This window comes from Vanacampus margaritifer, chromosome 17 (genome assembly GCF_051991255.1).
Source record: "Vanacampus margaritifer isolate UIUO_Vmar chromosome 17, RoL_Vmar_1.0, whole genome shotgun sequence".
Taxonomy (NCBI): domain Eukaryota; kingdom Metazoa; phylum Chordata; class Actinopteri; order Syngnathiformes; family Syngnathidae; genus Vanacampus; species Vanacampus margaritifer.
In genome coordinates this window covers 13,923,798-13,944,565 of record NC_135448.1, presented here as the reverse complement: position 1 = coordinate 13,944,565, position 20,768 = coordinate 13,923,798, and the positions used below count along the sequence as shown (strand labels likewise).

General features: G+C 38.9%; 1 protein-coding gene across 2 annotated transcripts in view; it reads left to right on the top strand.

Moving 5' to 3' along the window:
- The window catches only part of khdrbs3 (KH domain containing, RNA binding, signal transduction associated 3), a 106,885-nt gene that overhangs the window by 68,783 nt on the left and 17,334 nt on the right, over positions 1-20,768 (top strand). For both annotated transcript variants that reach the window (XR_013289029.1, XM_077549498.1), the window contains exons 6-7: positions 2,595-2,775; positions 14,577-14,659. Coding sequence is in view for 1 of the 2 variants with exons in the window: in XM_077549498.1 (XP_077405624.1) it covers positions 2,595-2,775; positions 14,577-14,659 (264 nt within the window). In the remaining variant the exon portion in view is untranslated. The remainder of the gene's footprint in view (positions 1-2,594; positions 2,776-14,576; positions 14,660-20,768) is intronic.

The following is a 20,768-nucleotide window of genomic DNA, read 5'->3' as shown; positions in this document are numbered from 1 at the left end:
CCCAAAAATTGTGTCGTTTTGTACAAGACAAACTCAAAAATTTTGTTGTTTTGTCTTATTATCTGATTACATGCAGCAGTGTTTCCTGATAAATTTGAATTAGATGGGGAAATAAAAGGCAGTGTTCAAAATGGCTTTTTCAATTGACATCACCTATCAACTAGTCTACTAATCGAAGGACGTTGTAGTGCATTACATACAAGTTCCAACTCGCAATGGACCAACAAATGTCCTCTGAAAAGTATTAAATTGTTGTTTTATGCAACATTATATCCCTATCCTATATTTAGTCTTATAAGCACTTGCACTTTTACAATGAAAATATTAGCATAAAGGCCTTTATCTGCAAGTGATCTTCAGGGCACCGCTTTCTTCTCTGTCATCCCTCTGAGCTTCCAGTCTCGGTTCCTTTGAGACGTCACGCAAAATAAAAATACCGGTGGCCATTCGAAGATTTTTTTTAGCGCTTTGAAGTTTGAAGAAAAACCCGCAAAGTGCGCATTTGTTTATATTTGCAATAAAAGGAAAGCAACACATCTAAGTTAACCAAGGACACGCAGGTTGTTTCCATTGCTCAGAGATTGGATATAATTGGCTAGGTTTTAATTCACGCTGTAATTAGTGCCTACCATGCATAATTTGGTTAGGAAAAAATCGGTATATATGATGAAGGTCGAGTACAGTTTGCTCTTTGTTTGCAATGGGAGTTTCTTTTTGCTTTCAATCCAGGGCGTGCAGATAAAAAAAAAAAAAAGGAATGTTCAGTAAAAGATTGCCCCTCGACCTGACTCTTCAACCTCCTCAGCATCAGCCTGTTCTCATTTCTATCAAGTAAACATCCACCGCTGTCCCGGATAGTGCTAAGAATCTGAGGTTTCACCGCCACGCAATTGAAAGCATAGAAAGCAAAATGACCTTTGGAGCCACCGTTAGTGGGTTTTTCTGTTGCTCGCCTTTAAGAAGATTTAGCCGACACGATAAAAGCTGCATCGTTTTTAACAAACCGCAAGGTCAGTCAGCCTTTGACTGCAAACATACAGCAGATGCAGCCTTTCGTGTCAATTCAGTGGGATGACTAAACTGCTACATTATCTAACTGGCAAGCTACCACCATCAAAAAGTAGATGTATGGAACTAGAAAAATTCCCGCGGAAATTTTGAATGGGACTGCTGACTCTTGTAAATGAGCTGAACAGTTTAAAATTTAAACCACTGGAATCGCTCAAGAAATGTGGAAGTTAACCATAATCAACATCAACTAAAAATATCTCACTGTCCCTTTAAGAAAAATGCACTTTCACGCACACACATTTGACTTTTGAAATTTAAACGACAAAAATCGGTCAAGAATTGTGGAAGTTAACCATAATCAACAGAAATTAAAAATATCTCACTGTCACTTTAAGAGCGCACACACATTTTTGACTTGGAGCCGTCACGCGCCCCACATTCCATTGAGATTGTATGCGAGACGCACCCCTTGAACAAAAGCCTCTAACGACTTAACGGTTCGAGATACAGATTCAAGAAATGGCTCGTTAGAACGGCAAGGGTTTGGGAAACACGAGCATGTTCTTATTTTTTTAATCGGATCAAAAATGACCAAATGAGAGCAGGTTGAAAACTTATGATTTATCAGAAATGCAGGGGTAAAGGCGCCTGAATTTAACATGGAAGAGATAGGCGAGTTCGTCCGACTTGTCCTCGCATAAAGTGAAAATAAAGATACTAAATGACACCTTAGCCAAATAAAAGTTAGTTTGTCTGAAAGAAGACACTCGTGACTACAAAATGTGAGAATTTGATGTCTAGTGAGCAAAGATTGTGGCCATGGTGACGAGTTGAAGTGAAACTTTTGGAAGTACATTTATTTGTTCCCGCCACTCTAAAGTTAATTGCTCCACTCTGGCACTTGCAATACACAACAATGGCAGAAGGCTATTCGTCTGCTGTTTGCTCACTGTCTTTGAACCCGCACAGAGGGGAGAGCTTACATTCCTTAAAAAAGATTTCGACACTGAGCTAAAGATGGGAAAAATTCCTACAAAATGAGCTAAAATTCGTATCGGTCGGATAACGTATGCGTGCGCAGCGTGTCTTGGAAAAAGGTGCTTGATCTGTAATTTGTTCCCCCTTTCTCCATTCATTTCCTATGGGAGTTTTTTGGGAATTGCGTCGCCATGGTAACTCGGAATTCCTAGAAAAGTAATGCCGCACCGAGTCAGATCGAGCCGCATCGTTTGATACCTCATTTGTCCCGGTGCGATCTACGGTACGGGCCGCATTTTTGCGGAAAAATCTCGGGATTTTCTAGGGTGGAGAGTAATATGTGCTGCTTTCAGCAGTCCCATAATTAAATGTGGGGTTCCTCAAGGTTCAATTTTAGGCCCAATACTTTTTAATCTTCCTTTTGACGTCAGCTTCAATATATTGATGATATACAATACTATGAGTGTAACAATATCCTTAAATGCTTAACCGAAATGTTGACACAGCACACATGCGTCCATTTTTCTGACCACGTTGTGCTTGGTCATGCAAAAACTTGATTTGTGCTTTTATGCACATTCAGCTAAACGTTTGTGATTTGTCAGGAGTCGAGGAGGAGTACCCCCTTTGCATGCGGCCATGCCCAGAGGAGCGGCGCCCAGGGGGGCCCCGCCCAGTCGCACACCGTCTGCCAGGGGGAGGGGGGTGCAACGAGCCAGGGGGGCCCCCCCAGCAACAGGATACAGATCAGCGCCACCCATTGTCCAGGACACTTATGACGAATATGTAAGTAATTGATGCGGACTAGTTTGTGGTCTGAAGAAGAACATTATGATGTCAGCTATGAAAAGTGTTAACTCGTATTTTCGCACAATTTACAGGGTAGGGAGTCGGGACCAAAGATCTGCTATGAATAGCAAAAGCCGCCTCTTTTGTTCCTCGTAGCCAGTCCCCGTCGTTCTGCTGCTATGAATATTTTTAGACTAGCGGCGATCGGGAAAAAAACAAAGCTAACGAGGCTAACCGCTATGCGCATCCACAACCAGTTAATTTTCATGCTAGCAGACCCGCGCGGATGTGTATGAAGTCTTGCCTTGTTAGCTAAACATTTAGCTGCTCCAGAGAGCATTCTAGTCTGGCAACGGTAGCAGGTGGGTGAGCTGACACGATTAACGATTAACGTAAAATCCTGTGAATAAAACGCACCCGTGTATAATAACGCCCCCAAACAAACAAAAAAAATCACCCTAAAGCAAAATGCTTTTTGTATATAATACGGTCTATTATTTATTGGTATCCCTTATTAAATTAAATTAGTAAATAATATGAATGAATAAAGCTGTAAATGCTTTTAAATCCAGTTTAAAATCTACCGGTATACTCTTTTCTCATACCTATTAAGGTCATTCAGGTCTGTTGAAGTATTTTTAAAATCATGTTTTTGAAAATTGTGCTCTTGCACTCCTTTTGGTAATTTTTAGGGCGCTTTTTTTTTTCTTCTTTACTTTGATTTTAAATCTCTAACTCTGTTTGAAACAGCTTTTGAATGTTGTACTTTTAATAACCATATGTGATTAAGCTCCCTGTATAATACCACTAAATGATTTGGCATCTTATTTTTTTTTTGGGGGGGGGCAAACATTTTTTAGTCATTCAAGGCATTTGCATAGTTTACAGTAGAAAAATTGAATATTCCACTACAATCCCTACTATGTATCACTTTGTCAAAAACAAAATATAAATGAATAATTACGGTATTTGCTGCATTTTCAGTTGTGCTGATGTCACCGACATATCAATAGCCACACTGAATTTGATGAATGTTGACTGTGATAAAAAATAAATAAAAAAAACTTTAGTAAAATCTAAAATGTATATAAATGTCATTTTAAAAACATTAATGTATAATAATTGACGGAATACTTTACTTTACATCACATGACTACTGGATGTATACACAATTACACATCCATGTGCTAAAGTGGAAATCCACAGTCGACTATAATTGTGACTTATACTGACTTAATTTTGCCTGATTCTAAGTAACTTCAAAGTACCAGATCAACCATTATATGCACCTTTTTCCCTAAAGTCAGCTGGATTGTAGTTTGGAATTGCACTGCATTGCGTTGCAGCATGAAGTATGGGAAGGAGAATTTATTGGGGTATATTTCTTGCCTGCACAGTCAAAAAAAAAAAAAAAAAGATGTGTGATATCTAAATCTCCAAAAGATTAAGTGATAGCTTTTCTGCATTTCCCGAAAAAGTCCTCTGCCGCTCTATCAAGCTGCACGGGGCCAACATGATATATTTAAAAGATGCAAGAGTGGAGATGGCCCGACACGGAATATTACCGCAGCGGCCCCTCGCCTAAGCACATGTGACAGGTTTATTCAGCGGGTCGCAATTCAAATGCGCGGAGGTCGAGAGAATGACTCCTGAACCAGCTGTTTCCCATCATTGTCACCGTTGTAAACGACATCCCCCGACACCGGCACCTGTGTATCTGGTGGGGGACAGAAAAAAAAAAAAAAAAAACGAGCCCGGCATCTGCCAGATGATAAATCTAAGCACATCACGGTAAATTAGAGGCAGAATGAGTTGCGCCGTGTTATCGGAATACATCACCGTCGCAAGACAAGCGCTTCCCCTTCAGGTGCTGACAAACCGCTTTTGTAGTCATCAGTGACATGACAAAGGGATGCTGCCGCTTTTGCTCGCGGTTTAATACGCATTCATCCATGGGCTTGTGAAATATTCTCCAGTTGCTCTTTTTATTAAAGAAGACACGCTATGCATTTTTTTCCCCCACAATTTACAACTACGTTTCCATGTGTCAGTTTACACACCGTATTCCTTGTCTTGCTAAAATTAGCCCATTTTAGGTTTAGCCTCTGGAAAACATTTTTTTTTATCCTTGAATAAAGTCCATATATATACTAGTACTCCCAATGTAGCATGCCGGTGTATACTAGTGGAACAACTGTCATACTAGTAATGTTTTTTCCCCCACTCTACTTTTCCAGCTAGCATGCAATTCAATTACGAAGTTACTGCTAAAATAATGTGCTGTATTGGTACACAACTAGTAAGCATGTTTCACACACTAATTACCAGAAAGCCCACTAGTTATTTCGCCGCACTGGTAACATCTAGTTGCTCAACTAGTATGCCAAAATGGTCCTACTAATTTACAGAAATATAGTGGAAGACGTTGGTGGAAAATAGTTTTACACGTGAGAGATGTGCTACTAGTATGCCATGATCAATCCACTACTCTGAAGTCATTTCTGATCTATAAGCCGCACCCGACTGTAAGCCACAGGTGTTTTAATGTTACCGCAACGAGTTCCCGCTACTTTTTTTCCCCATAATTAGGATAAGGCGCACCTTTGTATTAGCCGCAGGGTCGAATGAAAGTGAAAAAAGTAGCGACTTGTAGTCCAGAAATTACTGTAGTTATCAGTGGTAGTAGTATTAGTAGGACAGATGTAAATAAGTACACAGTTTTGCCTAACTAGTAGCATGTAATTGTTCTACTAGTATGCCAAAATGGTCCTACTAATTTACAGAAATATCCATCAGTAGTGGCGGAGACGTTGGTGGAAAATTGTTTTACAAGTCAGAGAGTTGTGCTACTAGTATGCCATGATCAATCCACTACTCTGAAGTCATTTCTGATCTATAAGCTGCACCCGACTGTAAGCCACAGGTGTTTTAATGTTACCGCAACGAGTTCCCGCTACTTTTTTCCCCCATAATTAGGATAAGGCGCACCTTTGTATTAGCCGCAGGGTCGAATGAAAGTGAAAAAAGTAGCGACTTGTAGTCCAGAAATTACTGTAGTTAACATCAGTGGTAGTAGTATTAGTAGGACAGATGTAAATAAGTACACAGTTTTGCCTAACTAGTAGCATGTAATTGTTCTACTCGTATGCCAAAATGGTCCTACTAATTTACAGAAATATCCTTCAGTAGTGGCGGAGACGTTGGTGGAAAATTGTTTTACACGTAAGAGAGTTGTGCTACTAGTATGCCATGATCAATCCACTACTCTGAAGTAATTTCTGATCTATAAGCCGCACCCGACTGTAAGCCACAGGTGTTTTAACGTTACCGCAACGAGTTCCCGCTACTTTTTTTCCCCATAATTAGGATAAGCCGCACCTTTGTATTAGCCGCAGGGTCGAATGGTAGTAGTAGTAGTAACATCAGTGGTAGTAGTATTAGTAGGACAGATGTACTGTAAATAAGTACACAGTTTTGCCTAACTAGTAGCATGTAATTGTTCTACTAGTATGCCAAAATTTTCTTACTAGATGTAGTTAGCAGAAATTTTATACGGTAAGCGAAGGCAGTAGTGGAAAATAATTAAAAACAAAACTAGTAAGAGGTTACAGTCATTCTCCTACGGCACCCTAGTTAATGTATTAACTAGTGCATATGTTTTTAAAGGCTTCTTCCTGGTGACTAGTTGTAAAAATGTAAAGATTGATGGATGATTCTTCCTTTTTCCTCAAAGGCCTTGTGTTTTGCATAATCCACTAATGTCGAAGATTCAGTTTCTGCCTGGGAGACCCAATTACGAAATGACTTAAAATTCAATTGCTGCCGCACGGAACGCCGCAGATGCCATCGCCCGCTCGTTGCAGATGCGCCAATCTGATACACTCGCATTCACATTCCATGTCATACTGTAGCAGTGGCGAGGACACAAAATGCAGTACATTGACTGTGGACGTGAAGCTCTTTTGGAAATTGAAAAAAAAAAATCACGTGTATTTTTGTTGCTTGTTCAATCCCGATACCACTTCACACTCATACACACACGTGAAAAAAAAAAAATGTTTTCCTCATGTCCCTCAGGCCAAGCTGTACATGTTTAGCTCTGTTGGGAGTCAAGCTGTGCTAATTGCATCCTGTTCGTCTCAGCCCCTTTTGTCATTTTATTGCTTACGCTTTGTTTTTTTTCCCCCTTTTCTTTCCTTCCCTCGTGCTCATTTACTAAATCTTGAATGAGTGGCGATATAAATGACCAGCCAGATGAATGGCTGGACTTTAAAGTGGTTGAGCTAAATGGATGGACTGTTGGACAGATGGATGAGTGAGTGGGTTGCATGTACATATAAATGAATTGGCAAATATATGCACATACAGATGGATTATTGGACCAACTGATGGCCCACATAGGTGGGTGGATGATGGGTTGAAGTCCTTTGCGTTTGCTCATTCCATTCCACTGCTGCGGCACGCAGGTCATCCACTGGTCAGCGTGAGCAAAATGTTACATTTTGATCTAAAATGCCTCCCAGTGTAGGTGTGCAATCGAACGGCGAGCCGTATGGGTGTAATTGATGGGCTGGTGGCCCGTCCCGGATGTACCGTGGCCCGGAGGTGAGGCTGAGGCAGCGCTATTTCATTTCATCTTTTTCAGTGCGTGGGGATTTCTGCAGGGTTGTTTCATTAATGGCTTGAGCTTCCTACCAAGCGCCGGGCAGATGTGAATAAGCTTTTGATTCAGATGCGACTTAACTAAGACTTGGGGGAAAAAAAAGAGGGCGACCTCAGAATGAATCAGGACATTTGTCACAAAATCAGTTTTCCTTGCATTTATGTGAGACATGAGAGCACTTTTTAAACCCCATTATCTGAAATTGTCAGTCATCGTTGTACAGTATAGTAACATGCAGGAACTCGACAAAGTAATACAGTGGCTGTAACAAATGTTTAGTTAAAGCCTATGAGAACATCTGAACTTTATTTAGTATTTTTCAGAAACACTTTAAATGGTGGTGATGACTCCCAATATGCCATTTCATTTTATCAATCAAGATGGACAGTCGGTTTTAAGAAGGGTTCATCTCGGCCTATCTCAAAAACCCGCCATCTGAACAGGGGTGTGTAGACTTTTTATGTCCACTCTAGCTGGTGAGAGGCAGGGCTGAACTGCAAACACACAAACTATTTAAACACATTCATGTCTATGGTCAATTTAGTCTACAATGAACTTGAGAAGCGCACTCTAAAAACAAGAAAAAGGGTGTGACCCAACTTTTTGGGATGTGCAATTAACCCAAAAAGTTGGGTCAATCTCCCCCAATTTTTTTTGTGGGTTATTAATTTAATTTCACCTACTTTTAAGGGTTAAATAACTCAGTTGTCAGTTCAGTTATAACCCAATTAAATCGGGTTATTCAAATAACCCAAAAAGTTGGACCAAATGAATAACCAAGTGGAATTGGGATATCCAATTAACCCAAAATGTTGTGATGCATCAACCCACAAAATAACCCAAGAAATTGGTTTGCTTTCTAGGTTATTAATTTGACCCAATTTCTTGGGATTAATAACGTAAAAAGTTGGGTCAGTTCATTTTTGACACAATTTAATTGGGTTATTCGATGAACGCAAAACATTAGGTCAAATGAATGACCCAATGACCTGGGTTGTTCAGTTAACCCGACAAGTTGAGTCAAATAAATAACCCACAAAACAACCTAAGAAATTGGGTTGCTTTGTGGGCTATTCATTTTATTTAACTCAATTTCTTGGGTTTAATAACTCAAAAAGTATGGTTCGGTTTATTTCTGACCCAATTCAATCGGGTTATTCAATTAACCCAAATAGTTGGGTCAAATGAATAACCCACTAAACATCCCAAAAATGCACGCTTTGTAGGTTTTTAATTTAATTTTGACCCAATTTTATGGGTTGTACAACTCAAAGTTGGGCCGGGTCCATTTTTATTTTATTTTTTACCCAATTTTTGTATTTATTTTTATTTTTTTTATTTTTATTTTACCACACCACTCAGATGTGGCATCTGTAAAGCTGAAGTTTATGGTGGGAGTTGATGATTACATATAGACAGTCCAATGGGAAATATTTAATACGGATTTGTACAAAGAAAATGTTAGTTTTTCAACACCTTACCTGAAATAAACACCTAGTACTCTCTTGCAGTTAAGTAAATAAACATCCCTGTCCACCATTTGAAGAAATAGATTGATTTTCAAAATTAAGTCAAGCCTTGTGCGGGGGAGCATATCGATGTCGTCCTATCTGCTGCGGTGTTGTTGCGGAGCACAGAGGAGCAGCTGTGATAGCGCCGTAGTAACACACAGAAGCGAGCCCTCTGTTCGTCTTTAGTGGCCTCAGAGGCCGCCCCTTATCTTTTAACAACACGCCTCTCAGCCGTCCTCTGGCATACAAATGAAAGAGTCACTTAGGGAGCGCTATCTGCCTCCCTTTTGCCGCCTCTGCCCCATCCAATAACCCCCACCACCACCACCACCACCTCCACCAGCACTCCCCTCCGCCCCCAACCATTCACTGTCACACTAATCCTGTCTAGTGTTCGGGGACACAGCAGTGTTGCAGGCGTGTTGCGCTATTGTGCTCGCCAAGATATTTCGAGTAAAAGGGGATATCGGATATCTCAATGGCTTCGCTCGCCGTATTTCATCCGTCTTATTTCAAACAATTTTCCACGCGCTCCACACTGAAGAAAAGAATCCCTCCGACAATGTGATTTATCAGTCGACCTTAGCTCGCTCTTGTAAAGGGAACTGAGCTCTAATAAATGACAATAACACTTTTAAAGGTTAATATGGACCTTAGCACAAGGTTATACAACTGCAGTGCATCATCCGGGGAACTGTTTACACTGACAGTGCCTTGCTCAGAGTACTCATTTTCAGATGTTGAGGCCCTTCATGCACACAATGTTCTCTGTACCGATATATTTTTATGCTATAATCATGAGGAATCTAACAATTTTCGTGACAAACTGCTGAAATGATTGAACTTTGAAGAGTCACGGTTTCGAAAACGGAGCATACCCCAGCCGGCTTCGGGCGGTAGGCGGGGCACACCCTGAACTGGTTTGTTATTGTTGTATAAACAATATTACCACCATAGTTAGGTGTCAAAAGCGGGCATGTTATTTCCATAATATAGAGCGGGAGGACCAACATTTTATTGGATACTTCCACTGAAATAGGTCGCCACACACACGCTCCTCTCATAAGCACAGTTTTGTACACGTTGACCCACTTGAAATATTCATTGATTTAAACCTCCACAACCAGCCAGCGAGTCGAGTCCGCAGCGAGAATTCACCTTAAATCACCTCAAAGTACTTTCTAACTCAACGGGGATGCAATTAAAGACATAATAAACACTCAACAAGTCCATTGTTTAACCACTTTTTGGCAGTGCAGAATGTGAAACCAATTCATAGTCAGACTCGTTCTCTCGGGGGTTTCGTCCCATTTCACAAGGCAATTAGTATAAAACAGATGTATCTGATTGGTGGGACTTGAAAATATGCACAAAGCTCATGCAAAAACCGTGTGACTCATGTTGTTGGAAAATAGTCCAGTTTGAATACATTATGCAGAGTTTTTCAACTCAATTCTCATGGTGAGCATATTGATATATAATCTATAACTAACTTTAAAGTTGGATAACTATTATTCTTGCATCTGCATTCTAACAAGAGCTAAAATGGAAAAAACAATCGTCTCATTAATTTATGATCAAATGACCATATGGCAAACTATAATATCTGGTTCATACATTAATTTTGTATCAAAGCGCCATATTTCCTCTTGAGAAAAGCGTGAAAATGTAAATATTTCTCTGAAGTTAAGGCAGCTGTGTATTGTTCTGTTTTTGCGACCATTTTGACATGCCAAGTGAAATTAACTGCATGTGTGCTCTATATTCATATTATTTTGTCCTTATTCTGTTTTTTTTTTGTATGCCTTTTCATACGTGACAGTTGATTTTGTTATCCAGTGCACCCTTTGACTGTAAATATACTGAGTGTTTTCAGTTGACAGCTAAGACTGTGTTTTCACCGCTGTGCTACATGATTTTACTTTTTGTGTCGCCGCTTATCCAATATTCATAACATTTTTTTTATTTTACTTATTTATTTATTTTTACAAGCCTGCACGCAGAGCTTATAACTTTTAAAACAATGACAATAAGCACTGCTTGGAGTTTGGAAACGGGAACAAATATTATTTTTGACCAAAAAGATTTGATATCACACTGACATTTCTGGCATTTTACATTGTTTAATTCAGCAGCCTGTCGGTTTAAGTGACTCGGGGAACGCTGAGATAAGCCACTCACTTCCCGGACGCAATTGCGATTTAATATCTAGGTTTGTGTTTTGTTCGCTTGTGGAGGGAGTGGAGTGGCAGACAATTTGTTGGGCAATGATGCTAATAGAATTTTCTTAATGCCACTCGTTTGTGTATCACATCCATAGGTTAATTCAACACGTCACATAATAAACATTTAACCCTTTATAGCAAATCCCCCAAATTGTTTTCCTAGGATTATATTAAAAGCAATTTCAGGTGGACGAATTGTTTGCATGTCTGCCTTGCAATCCTGAGGTTCTGGTTTAATCGAATAATTTATGTCAAAAGGGTCCAAACTACGGCCTGCGGGGCCATTTGCGGCCCGCCATCAATTTGCAGCGGCCTGCAACATGTACTAAAATGGACATTTGATACGATCCGCAAGGCTAAGAAGAAAAAGGCTTTACTTTTTATGACTAAAATATTAATAATAATAATAACAATTCCACTTTCTGCTCCTTGCCGAGGTCCGATTTATGCATATTAATAATCATCAGTTTAGTTTTAGTTTTGAATGTGGAGATGAGATTTGGTTGAAATTCCGTGCAGGGGTGGATCTAGTCTAGTGGGTTTACAGGGCAGGGGCCACCCCAAAATCTTGACAATTCTAAACTATTTGCCTTTAACAGAAAGCTCTTATATAGTAGTTGTACTAAATCACTTAAATATATATATAAATATAAACAATAAATAATTCTTTGCTCGGCTGATTTCAGTGCCTTTCCATTTTTCAATACACGCTCCGTAGTCCATAGAGGTGAATGTGAGTATGATTGGTTAGTTGTCTGTATATGAGCTGCAATTGGCCGGTGACCACTACAGCGTGTCCGCCACCTTTCACCCCAAGTCAGCCGGTAAAAGCTCCAGCTCCCCCGTGACCCCAATGATGACATGTGGATGTATATTTGTGATGGATTACGCCATGCTGCTGCTCTATTGCAATGTGAATTCATCATAGCTATGAGCAACGATTTGAAAAGGTTGGCTGGTCAAATTGTATTTATTTTTTACCACCGATTGTCAGAGTATAATGCTGTAAACTGTTTTATTGATCATCTAACAGGCACACTTGGGAAATAGCTTTTTGATCCATTTTTGTTGCAATTAGTTAACGTCAGTTGTATAGTTAATGTAGAGAATATCTCAGTGTTAAAGCAATAAATTGTGTATTTAGTCCATTTGGATTCTTGGGACGATGCAAATTTCATTTTAAGCAGTGTAAAATGTACTTTTGCTGACTAAACACATTTTGCCAAACTCATTGCAAAAGCAGATTAATACATCCATCTGTTTTATTTTTTCATTAGATTTTTTTTTATTTATTTATTTAAATCGTGCTTCGCCTTGTTAAGGTCACAGTTGAGCCGGCTCATATCCCAGCTGACTTTATGTGAGAGGTGAGGTCCCCAGCCAATTACGGTTTAAAAAAAATACAATAAAATAATGAAAGCAAATTGGAAAAAAATATGACCTAAGATCACTTTTTCAACTTCAGACCCAAACTTGCCCCATACACAAGTAAATCTCTTTCACTGACCACCATTCATTCCATTGCCGACTAAACTAAACATATTGAAGAACTTTCTACATCTAAGTCCTAAAATTCCTCAGTTTTCTCCAGGAGACTTCATGATAAAAGACTCAATTTGAACTGTCATTTTGGAAGAAAAAAAAAAGTGCACTTGTAATCAGGCATTAGTACCTTAATAATAAAGCGGATGTGATGAGCATTTCTTGTGGGGCTAAATCTTACAGACATTAATTTCATGCATGCAAATCTGGCGCAGATGGAATTAGCCTAGAAGTGTGCGAGGAGGGGGGGGATATGAGACATGTCGCCAGGGGTCGAAACCTTTTGTGGAGCATAAGTCCCGTTTATCCGGAATTAGGACGGGTGCGGCAGCGGTTGGCTTTGATGTTTCTCTTGGCGGAGGGCGTGTGCGTGTGCCATGAAGAGCGGTGGACGGTTGTACATTGCCAGAGTCCAAACAGATGTTCGAGGCTCAGGCTTTGAGGTGGTGATGAGACGTGACCGCCGCATGCGTCCTTCCATCCCGCTGTCACTCATTTGACACAAAGAATATGCAGTCGCTGCTCTAGTGGTTCAAGCGTAGTAAGCAGTTTGGCCTGTATTGATGTAAAAAGGATACATTATTTTTAAGACTTTTGGATTCAATTATTGTCTAATGTCTCCCTCCTGTTGTCACGTGAGGTTGGGATTTAGGAACCAAAATGCAGACAGGACATGGGAGTTGGCAAATAGTCTTTATATACAAAAATACAAAGTAACAACAGGGGGGCATTAAAAAAAACTTGAAAAATAAACTGTATATGTATAGATAGGTCTGATGCCACTGAACATTTTGAGCGGTTGAAAGTGAAAAATATATTTATAAATGACTAAGTTATCACACGTCAAAGGAAAAGCCTGATTTGGGAGAAAATGACAAGAACTTTGTGCTATTCAGAAAAATGCCATTGTGTAAAAACTGGGCATGCATAAAAAATTCTATTGTTATGACTTATGGACTTGTTTGAGCCTCTAACTATGTCATATGAAGTATTCAAATTAGTCTTTTATTTTATATATATATATATATATATATATATATATATATATATATATATATACAGCATAGTTAGTCTTGCTATTAGCATAATACTGCTATTATTGTCCATAGGGGGCATTAAAAAATAAAAATAAAAATAAAAACTATATATGTATAGCTAGGTCTGATGCCACTGAACATTTTGAGCGGTTGAAAGTGAAAAAAATATTTATAAATGACTAAGTTATCACACTTCAAAGGAAAAGCCTGATTTGGGACAAAATGACAAGAACTTTGTGCTATTCAGAAAAATGCCATTGTGTAAAAACTGGGCATGCATAAAAAAATATATTGTCATGACTTATGGACTTGTTTGAGCCTCTAACTATGTCATATGAAATATTCAAATTAATCTTTTATTTTATATGTATGTGTGTATATATATATATATATATATATATATATATATATATATATATATGTATGTATATATATATATGTATACAGCATAGTTAGTCTTGCTATTAACATAATGCTGCTATTATTGTCCATAGGGGACATTAAAAAAACTTATTTCTTTTTTTTAACTATATATGTATAGATAGGTCTGATGCCAGTGAACATTTTGAGCGGTTGAAAGTGAAAAAAATATTCACAAATGACTAAGTTATCACACTTCAAAGGAAAAGTCTGATTTTGGCAAAATTTACAAGAATTTAATCAAAACAAAATAACGGGCACGGGTTAAAGTGCTTTGATTAGTTAAGGAAGAAAAAGCGTTATACAAGTGAAAGTCTTCAGATGTCATCACTCGGCTTATCACTTTCTCGAGGTCAACTCTTTGTTTCCTTTTGAGTCATTGTCGGAATCTTTGTTTCAGGACTACGACAACGGCTATGGAACTGCGTATGATGACCAAGGATACGAGTCCTACGACAACAACTACACCAATCACGGACAGAAGTAAGTTTTTCCGATCTCCCCTCAACTCATTGATATCGTGAAATGATGGAGATCATGAATTCAAGCTCGTCAGAGAGTCTGAATGTTTCCAAATTGACAAAGGGGGGAAAATGAACAGGTTTGTTTGAATTTTGCCAATATCAATCAGTTTTGAACTTTATTTACGATCCAATAGCTTAGCGGGAGCTAATTGGAGGCGTTCATGCTCCGATGATCTCTGTGTTAATGATGTTTTTGTCTCCCGTTTGACTTTGGCGTAGTTTTCTAAAGGTGATCGCTAAATTCCCTTTAAACAGCTCTTAAGATGGGTTGCGTAGTACATACTTTTTTGGGGGAAATATATATAATTGGCAGCAACTGTATTCATTGTCAACACTCATATGGGAATGTTTGTCCATTTAACAAAAGACCCCTCGACAGCTAAATGCAGAATATTGATTTCTTTGTATCCAGGGAGCGATCGCTCTTCCCGAGCTACACAAGGTCAAAAGGCTTTTGCTTGGTGTCCTGCAGTATTTTAACAATGCGCAACAATGCATGTCTGTCGGCGCCATTTTTTACAGAAATAATGACTGTTGGCCCACAATTGGATCGTATTGGCAGCAGCTCGCGGGTTGAGGGAATAGACATATTTCTCTTTAGTGAGCAGGGTGGTCGATGCTTTCCTTTAAGGTCCTGTCGGGATGAACTGTATGTCACCTGGGGTTTCTCTTTGTTGGGCTCATGGCGGGCTTTTTTTCCAACATAGTGAGCTTACGAGGGCAGCGGTAGAAGAGAGGACCGCAGTCCTAGCAGAAAAGGAAATAATCGTGTGAGTGTTTTTTTTGTGAAAATGGTAGGAGGAGAGTTTGATTCATATCATATTTTAAGAAATGGCTGGAGGTGGGTCAGCTCCAGATTTTCATGTCTGTTATCTGGCCCAAAGACGAGGAAGCTAACATGAGCCAGACTTGGATGCTTTAGAGACAGCTGAGTCATTTTACTTATTTTTGTTTTTGTTCTTATTCTCAGCTGGCTTTCACTCTACATTTAGTTGATATTATTTTTATCATATGAGACCATTTCTGCACCCTCATACGCAGTTGTTGGCTTTTAAAGAGCGATTATGGAATAGCTCTCAAAGCCAATAGAATTTATTTGAATGTTCCACCAATTTTTTTTTATATATATTATTTGCTTATCCCTTTCCAAAAGAGGCATAAAAGTGTGTGTTAACACAGCTTACCCCATTAACTCATTTGCTCCCTAAAACGTATACAAATTGTTTAATATTGCCATGGTCCCAAAAAACATATTTATATGTTTTTTATTTTTTTTATGTTAGAGCATACAGAAGGCTTTGATGCAGCCTCTGGACTGAAGAGTACACTTAAAGCAATGGTAGTTGTTACAAAAACGACCAGCAGGTGGCAACAGAGAATAAGAGGCCATGTTGCAGAAAGCTCCTTTTCCTTGTGTTTTAAACTGATTTGTGAATAATGGTGAAACTTAGCTATATTCTAATGCTAATTGCTGCAGAAAAGAAACACCTCCTGATGAAAGAAGAGACTCTAATCTTTTTTTTTTTTTGGTAGCTTTCATGTTTTTAATAGCAATATTCTGTGGGCTTTGCAAAAAAATCTGTCAAAATCCAGTAAAACAGCCGGGAGCGAAGGGGGGTTGCTTCAGTGAAAATAACTGGAAGTGAATGAGTTAAGATAATCTGGATGGCCGATGTTGGGGGGAGAAAAAAAAGTCATTAATTTCATGCAAAAGACAAAAGAATTTATTGAGATCTGTCTATTGTTTTTGCGGGAAAGTTTGTGTATCAAAACAACAAGTGGTATCTGTTCTTGATATCAATGACTACTCGATTTGAGTACTGGTATGTGTTTGAAAATTTGTGGTATCAGACATCTCTACTACTACTCTACTGGTTGTTGGTTGTTTTCTGTCCATCAGTATCTTACACACAGTACAGTGAGTTTAGTAGAGTTTTTTTTTTTTTTTTAATATCATTTCTAGTAAAGCTCTGGAATGTTCGTGAAAATAGTCCAGTTGTGAATATAATAGCGTGCTTAAACTCTATTACTAAATTCTCACGAGAAGACCACATCTGGTTAGCACAATGCAACTTTCACAACATGACGCTTGCGATTTGAGATAAAAAGCTGTTTTTCGACACCCTGAAGACATTTTAGTGATATTTACCGAATCAAGCAAGGGCCTGGGGGGGGGCTGGAAGAAAACGACCTACGTCTCAGCTTCCTCCTAACAAGTTTGTAAAGCACACAAGCTCTCCTGGCTTCAGAGTGCTCGTCTCAGGGGAGATCACAAACTGCTTAAGTAGCACTCCCAACGCTAAAGGTCAAGACGGCCGCTTGAGCAAACCCTTTCAATTTATCAGCAAATACGAGGGCGGGGCTCCCTATGGAAAAAATGAACGGATAGAACCCGGCTGGATACTTTAGGTGACGCGCCAGCGATCTTCCTCAAAGCCTGGTCGCGAGTAAAGCGTTATTTCGTGCTTCACGCTTGAAGACGCCGTTTTTTTTGGACGCTCTTTACCTTTGCTTTGGTACTTTACGGATCCCAGGGGCTCGCCGGTGCGCACATATCTGTGTGGCAGCGTTTTTAAATGGCAGCTGCATCCCCTTGGGAGCGAGTGTAAATCTTAACGCAAGACGTAGACGAGGGGAACGTGTCGACACACAAACCACCTTCCTTGAAGTTTAAAGATTGATGCATGTCGTGAGGGGGCCTCTTCAATGGCTTTCACGCCGATATAGAATTGATGTCTCGTTGAACTCAAGTGTTGCTCACAAGAATGTGGGTTCACAAACGATTTATCGACTAATGTGATTGGGGTTTATTTTGTGGAACTCATTGTTGCTTAGATGTGTCTTAATGGAGTCTCAACTAGTTGAAAAAAAGAAGACCGTTGTCATTTTAACATGTGGGAAAATGACCATAATCTTCATCCATGCAGATCTCTATGTCACAACTACTCTTTTTAACCCTGGAGAACCCACGGGGTCAAATTTGGCCCCTATAAATTCTGCTACTCAAATATCAAAGACCTTTATTATTATTTTTTTCAGCAGTGATTTTGTCCCTGTGTTCTTGTTTCCATTGGCCAAAGTGTCAAAATCCAGTTCTAAAATGCAACAAATAAAACAAAAAAAATTATATTGTTCAATGCAGCTGTGTATTTGATTGATTATTTTCTTAAATTATAAATAGTTTACTGACAGTTTTTGTTATTCAGATTTTTCGAAATGATACCCCTAAATCCCAAAAGGGTCAAATTTAGCCCTAATCCTAAATTAGGGAATAAAATTGAAAAAACATATATTTTGGTGTTCAGTGAACTTATAGCAGTCATTTAATGTGTAATTCATAATTTTCCAAAGAAGAAAAGGGTTCTTGGGTTCTCCAGGGTTAATGTGCCAAATATTACAACATTTAAAGGTGATAATGAAATAGTGGATAAAAATCAAGCAAGAAAATCGTATGTTTTTCTACAAGGACTAATGAGTTCAACAATAAACAGTAAATAAACAACAGGAAGCAAAATGGATATTTGGTGGTTTACTGTTTAGTCATGTCAATGTTTTTCCACTAAGTGACACGATCATCTGCCAATTAGATTGAGGTTGGGTCCATTCTCAACGTCGAACTGAATCACACCAGAGTTCGTTGCGTGGGTTTGGTCTGTACCCGAGTTCGATTCAAGTAGACTAAAAGTAGGGGGTCTGCCGGGTGTGAAACAATTCGAGGGGGGTTCGATTTGAAAGAGGAATGATTAGATTAAATTAGTGTGTTAATTTTGAGTTAATTTTGAGTTAATTTAAAGTTCCTTTAAAACCTTTTTTTTTTTTTACTTGGAAAGCCTACACTGGAGGAATTCCAGTCGCAACGCAGCAGACACGCCCATGTCAAAATTTTGCAGTAATACATTTAATAATGATGCATATATTTGTGGAGACTGATGTCAAGTTGTATTTTACAGTTTTAAAAATGTGCAGACTTTCACAAGTTACTTCATGTTAAAGATTAGGTAGCTCTTAATAAGAAAAGAAAAATGCACTGAGCAAATGCAATTATGCCATCTAGTGGCAGAAAAATGACCTCAACACAAATCAATATCATACTTGTTTTTTTACAGTACGGTACATCTTTTTGATTTTAACTGCATTTTATGAATTATTATGGAATTACTGTATCAATGAATAAAAGATGCAGCCTTATTTGTCTGTTAAAAAAAAAAATCCCACTTTAATGTTAACAAGATTACGAAAACAATATTTGATTGTACATTTTATTGTACATTTAGAACAGATATAAAATTTGCGATTAATCGTGAGTTAACTATTGAAGACATGCGATTAATTACGATTAAAAAATGTAATCGCTTGACACCCCTATTTTATATACATTTAAATGAACTTGTTAGTACTGTGAAATTGTCATTTCCTTCTAAGATATATCTCACCCAAAATAAAAATTGGATACTTAGCTCAATATATTTCAAAATTGAATAATTTGGTTCGGATCGACGCATCTTTTATATCGAAAAACGATTTTCCAGTTTCCGACGGTTTTTGTTACACCCCCTAACTTAAAGGCATTAACACTAAAGGAACCGATTTAAAATCACAATAAAGCTGATCAATATGAGTGTCGATTCAAGTTATAGCACCCAACATGATTCCATGAGAATTAGAAGTAGAAAGGTGTGCAAAAATGTTCGAGTCGTCGGGGGTTGCTACCAGAAAACCCGCTAAACCTCGTGGTCAGACTGAGAACGAAATTTAGCCTGGGAAAAAAACGATATTTGTCAACAACATGGCCCCAATCATATTTGTCACCGGGAGCTTGACTTGGTCCTATTAAACATTTCAGCAAAACAAACAGATGCTTTTTTTGCAACATTCCCAAACAAGAACTTTGAAAGTGGAGGGCAGAAGGACAACGGAAAAAAGGTCACCTTCCTCCAAACACAGCTCCCGTACTTTTATTTTTCTTCAGCGCTCTTTGCTATATTTGTCAGCCCCCCTTTGACAGAGCCATTTAGTGCGAGGGTGCGCTTGATATATATTTTTTTATTTCCCCTCTCTATAATTTTAGCCGATTGGCTGTGCTAGCTGTCAGACTCTGAGACACCTGCAGTGCTGCCGTGCGCCTTGAAGCCGTTTCAAAGTTGACAGCTCATCAAGGAAGACTGACAGGTGCCGCGGAGGGAATTTTGACCGCATCTTAAGTTGGAGGAGTGGGGGGAAGGGTTTGAGAAATACAACTCGAGTCAAAGACGCATATTGGACGTTTAATACTGCTATGATAATGTTTTTTTTTTCCTTTGTTTTTTTTTTCAACTGAAAATGATTGGCTGTGTTTCATGCGCACCCAACTCTTTGACTGCCAAAAACATTAAATAACGTTTAGTAAAATCCTATGGAGGAGTGCCAAAGACGTTAAAATACGTTTTGTTTTTTTTTTCAAAACAGAGGTGAAACTAACCATTTTCTATTGTTGATTACTGAAAAACGGAATAAGGTAGAAACAAACTTTTTTTTCTGATGAAAGATGAGAGTCCAATCTTTCATTTGGTAGTATGTGTGTTTCCATAGTCCAAACACATAATTTTCTGTGGACCTTGAAAGATCAGTCAAAAATGCTTAAATCGGCTGGCACTGGTGACATCCCGTTTCTGAAAACGTCTGGCAGTCAAAGAGTTAAAAGGATTACAATGGCGGTGGAGTCAGTTTGAGTGTTAGCATCGTAATCAGCCACCGCAATTGGGCAATCAGCGTTTCCATAAGGAAGATTTGGCATTTGACTGTGTGAGCGTCGTTTCGCACTAAACTGGGAACAGGAAATGGTGCCGCTTTTTGCCTCAGATGTTTTCTTTTCTTTTGTATTGTTGTCCGCAAAAAAAAAATCACCACCGGGCCGCTGTAATCGGAAGGGTCTGCGGTGGGGCATTTTGCACTCAGCGCTTTCCTTTTGCAAGCCGCCGCCAGATGAGAATGAAAGACGTGATTGCAAAAAAAGGAGTATCGCGGAAGTGTGTCAACCCCGGGAAATATGGTCCTTTCATAAAACTGGGCTTTCGGAGGAGAAAAATGGC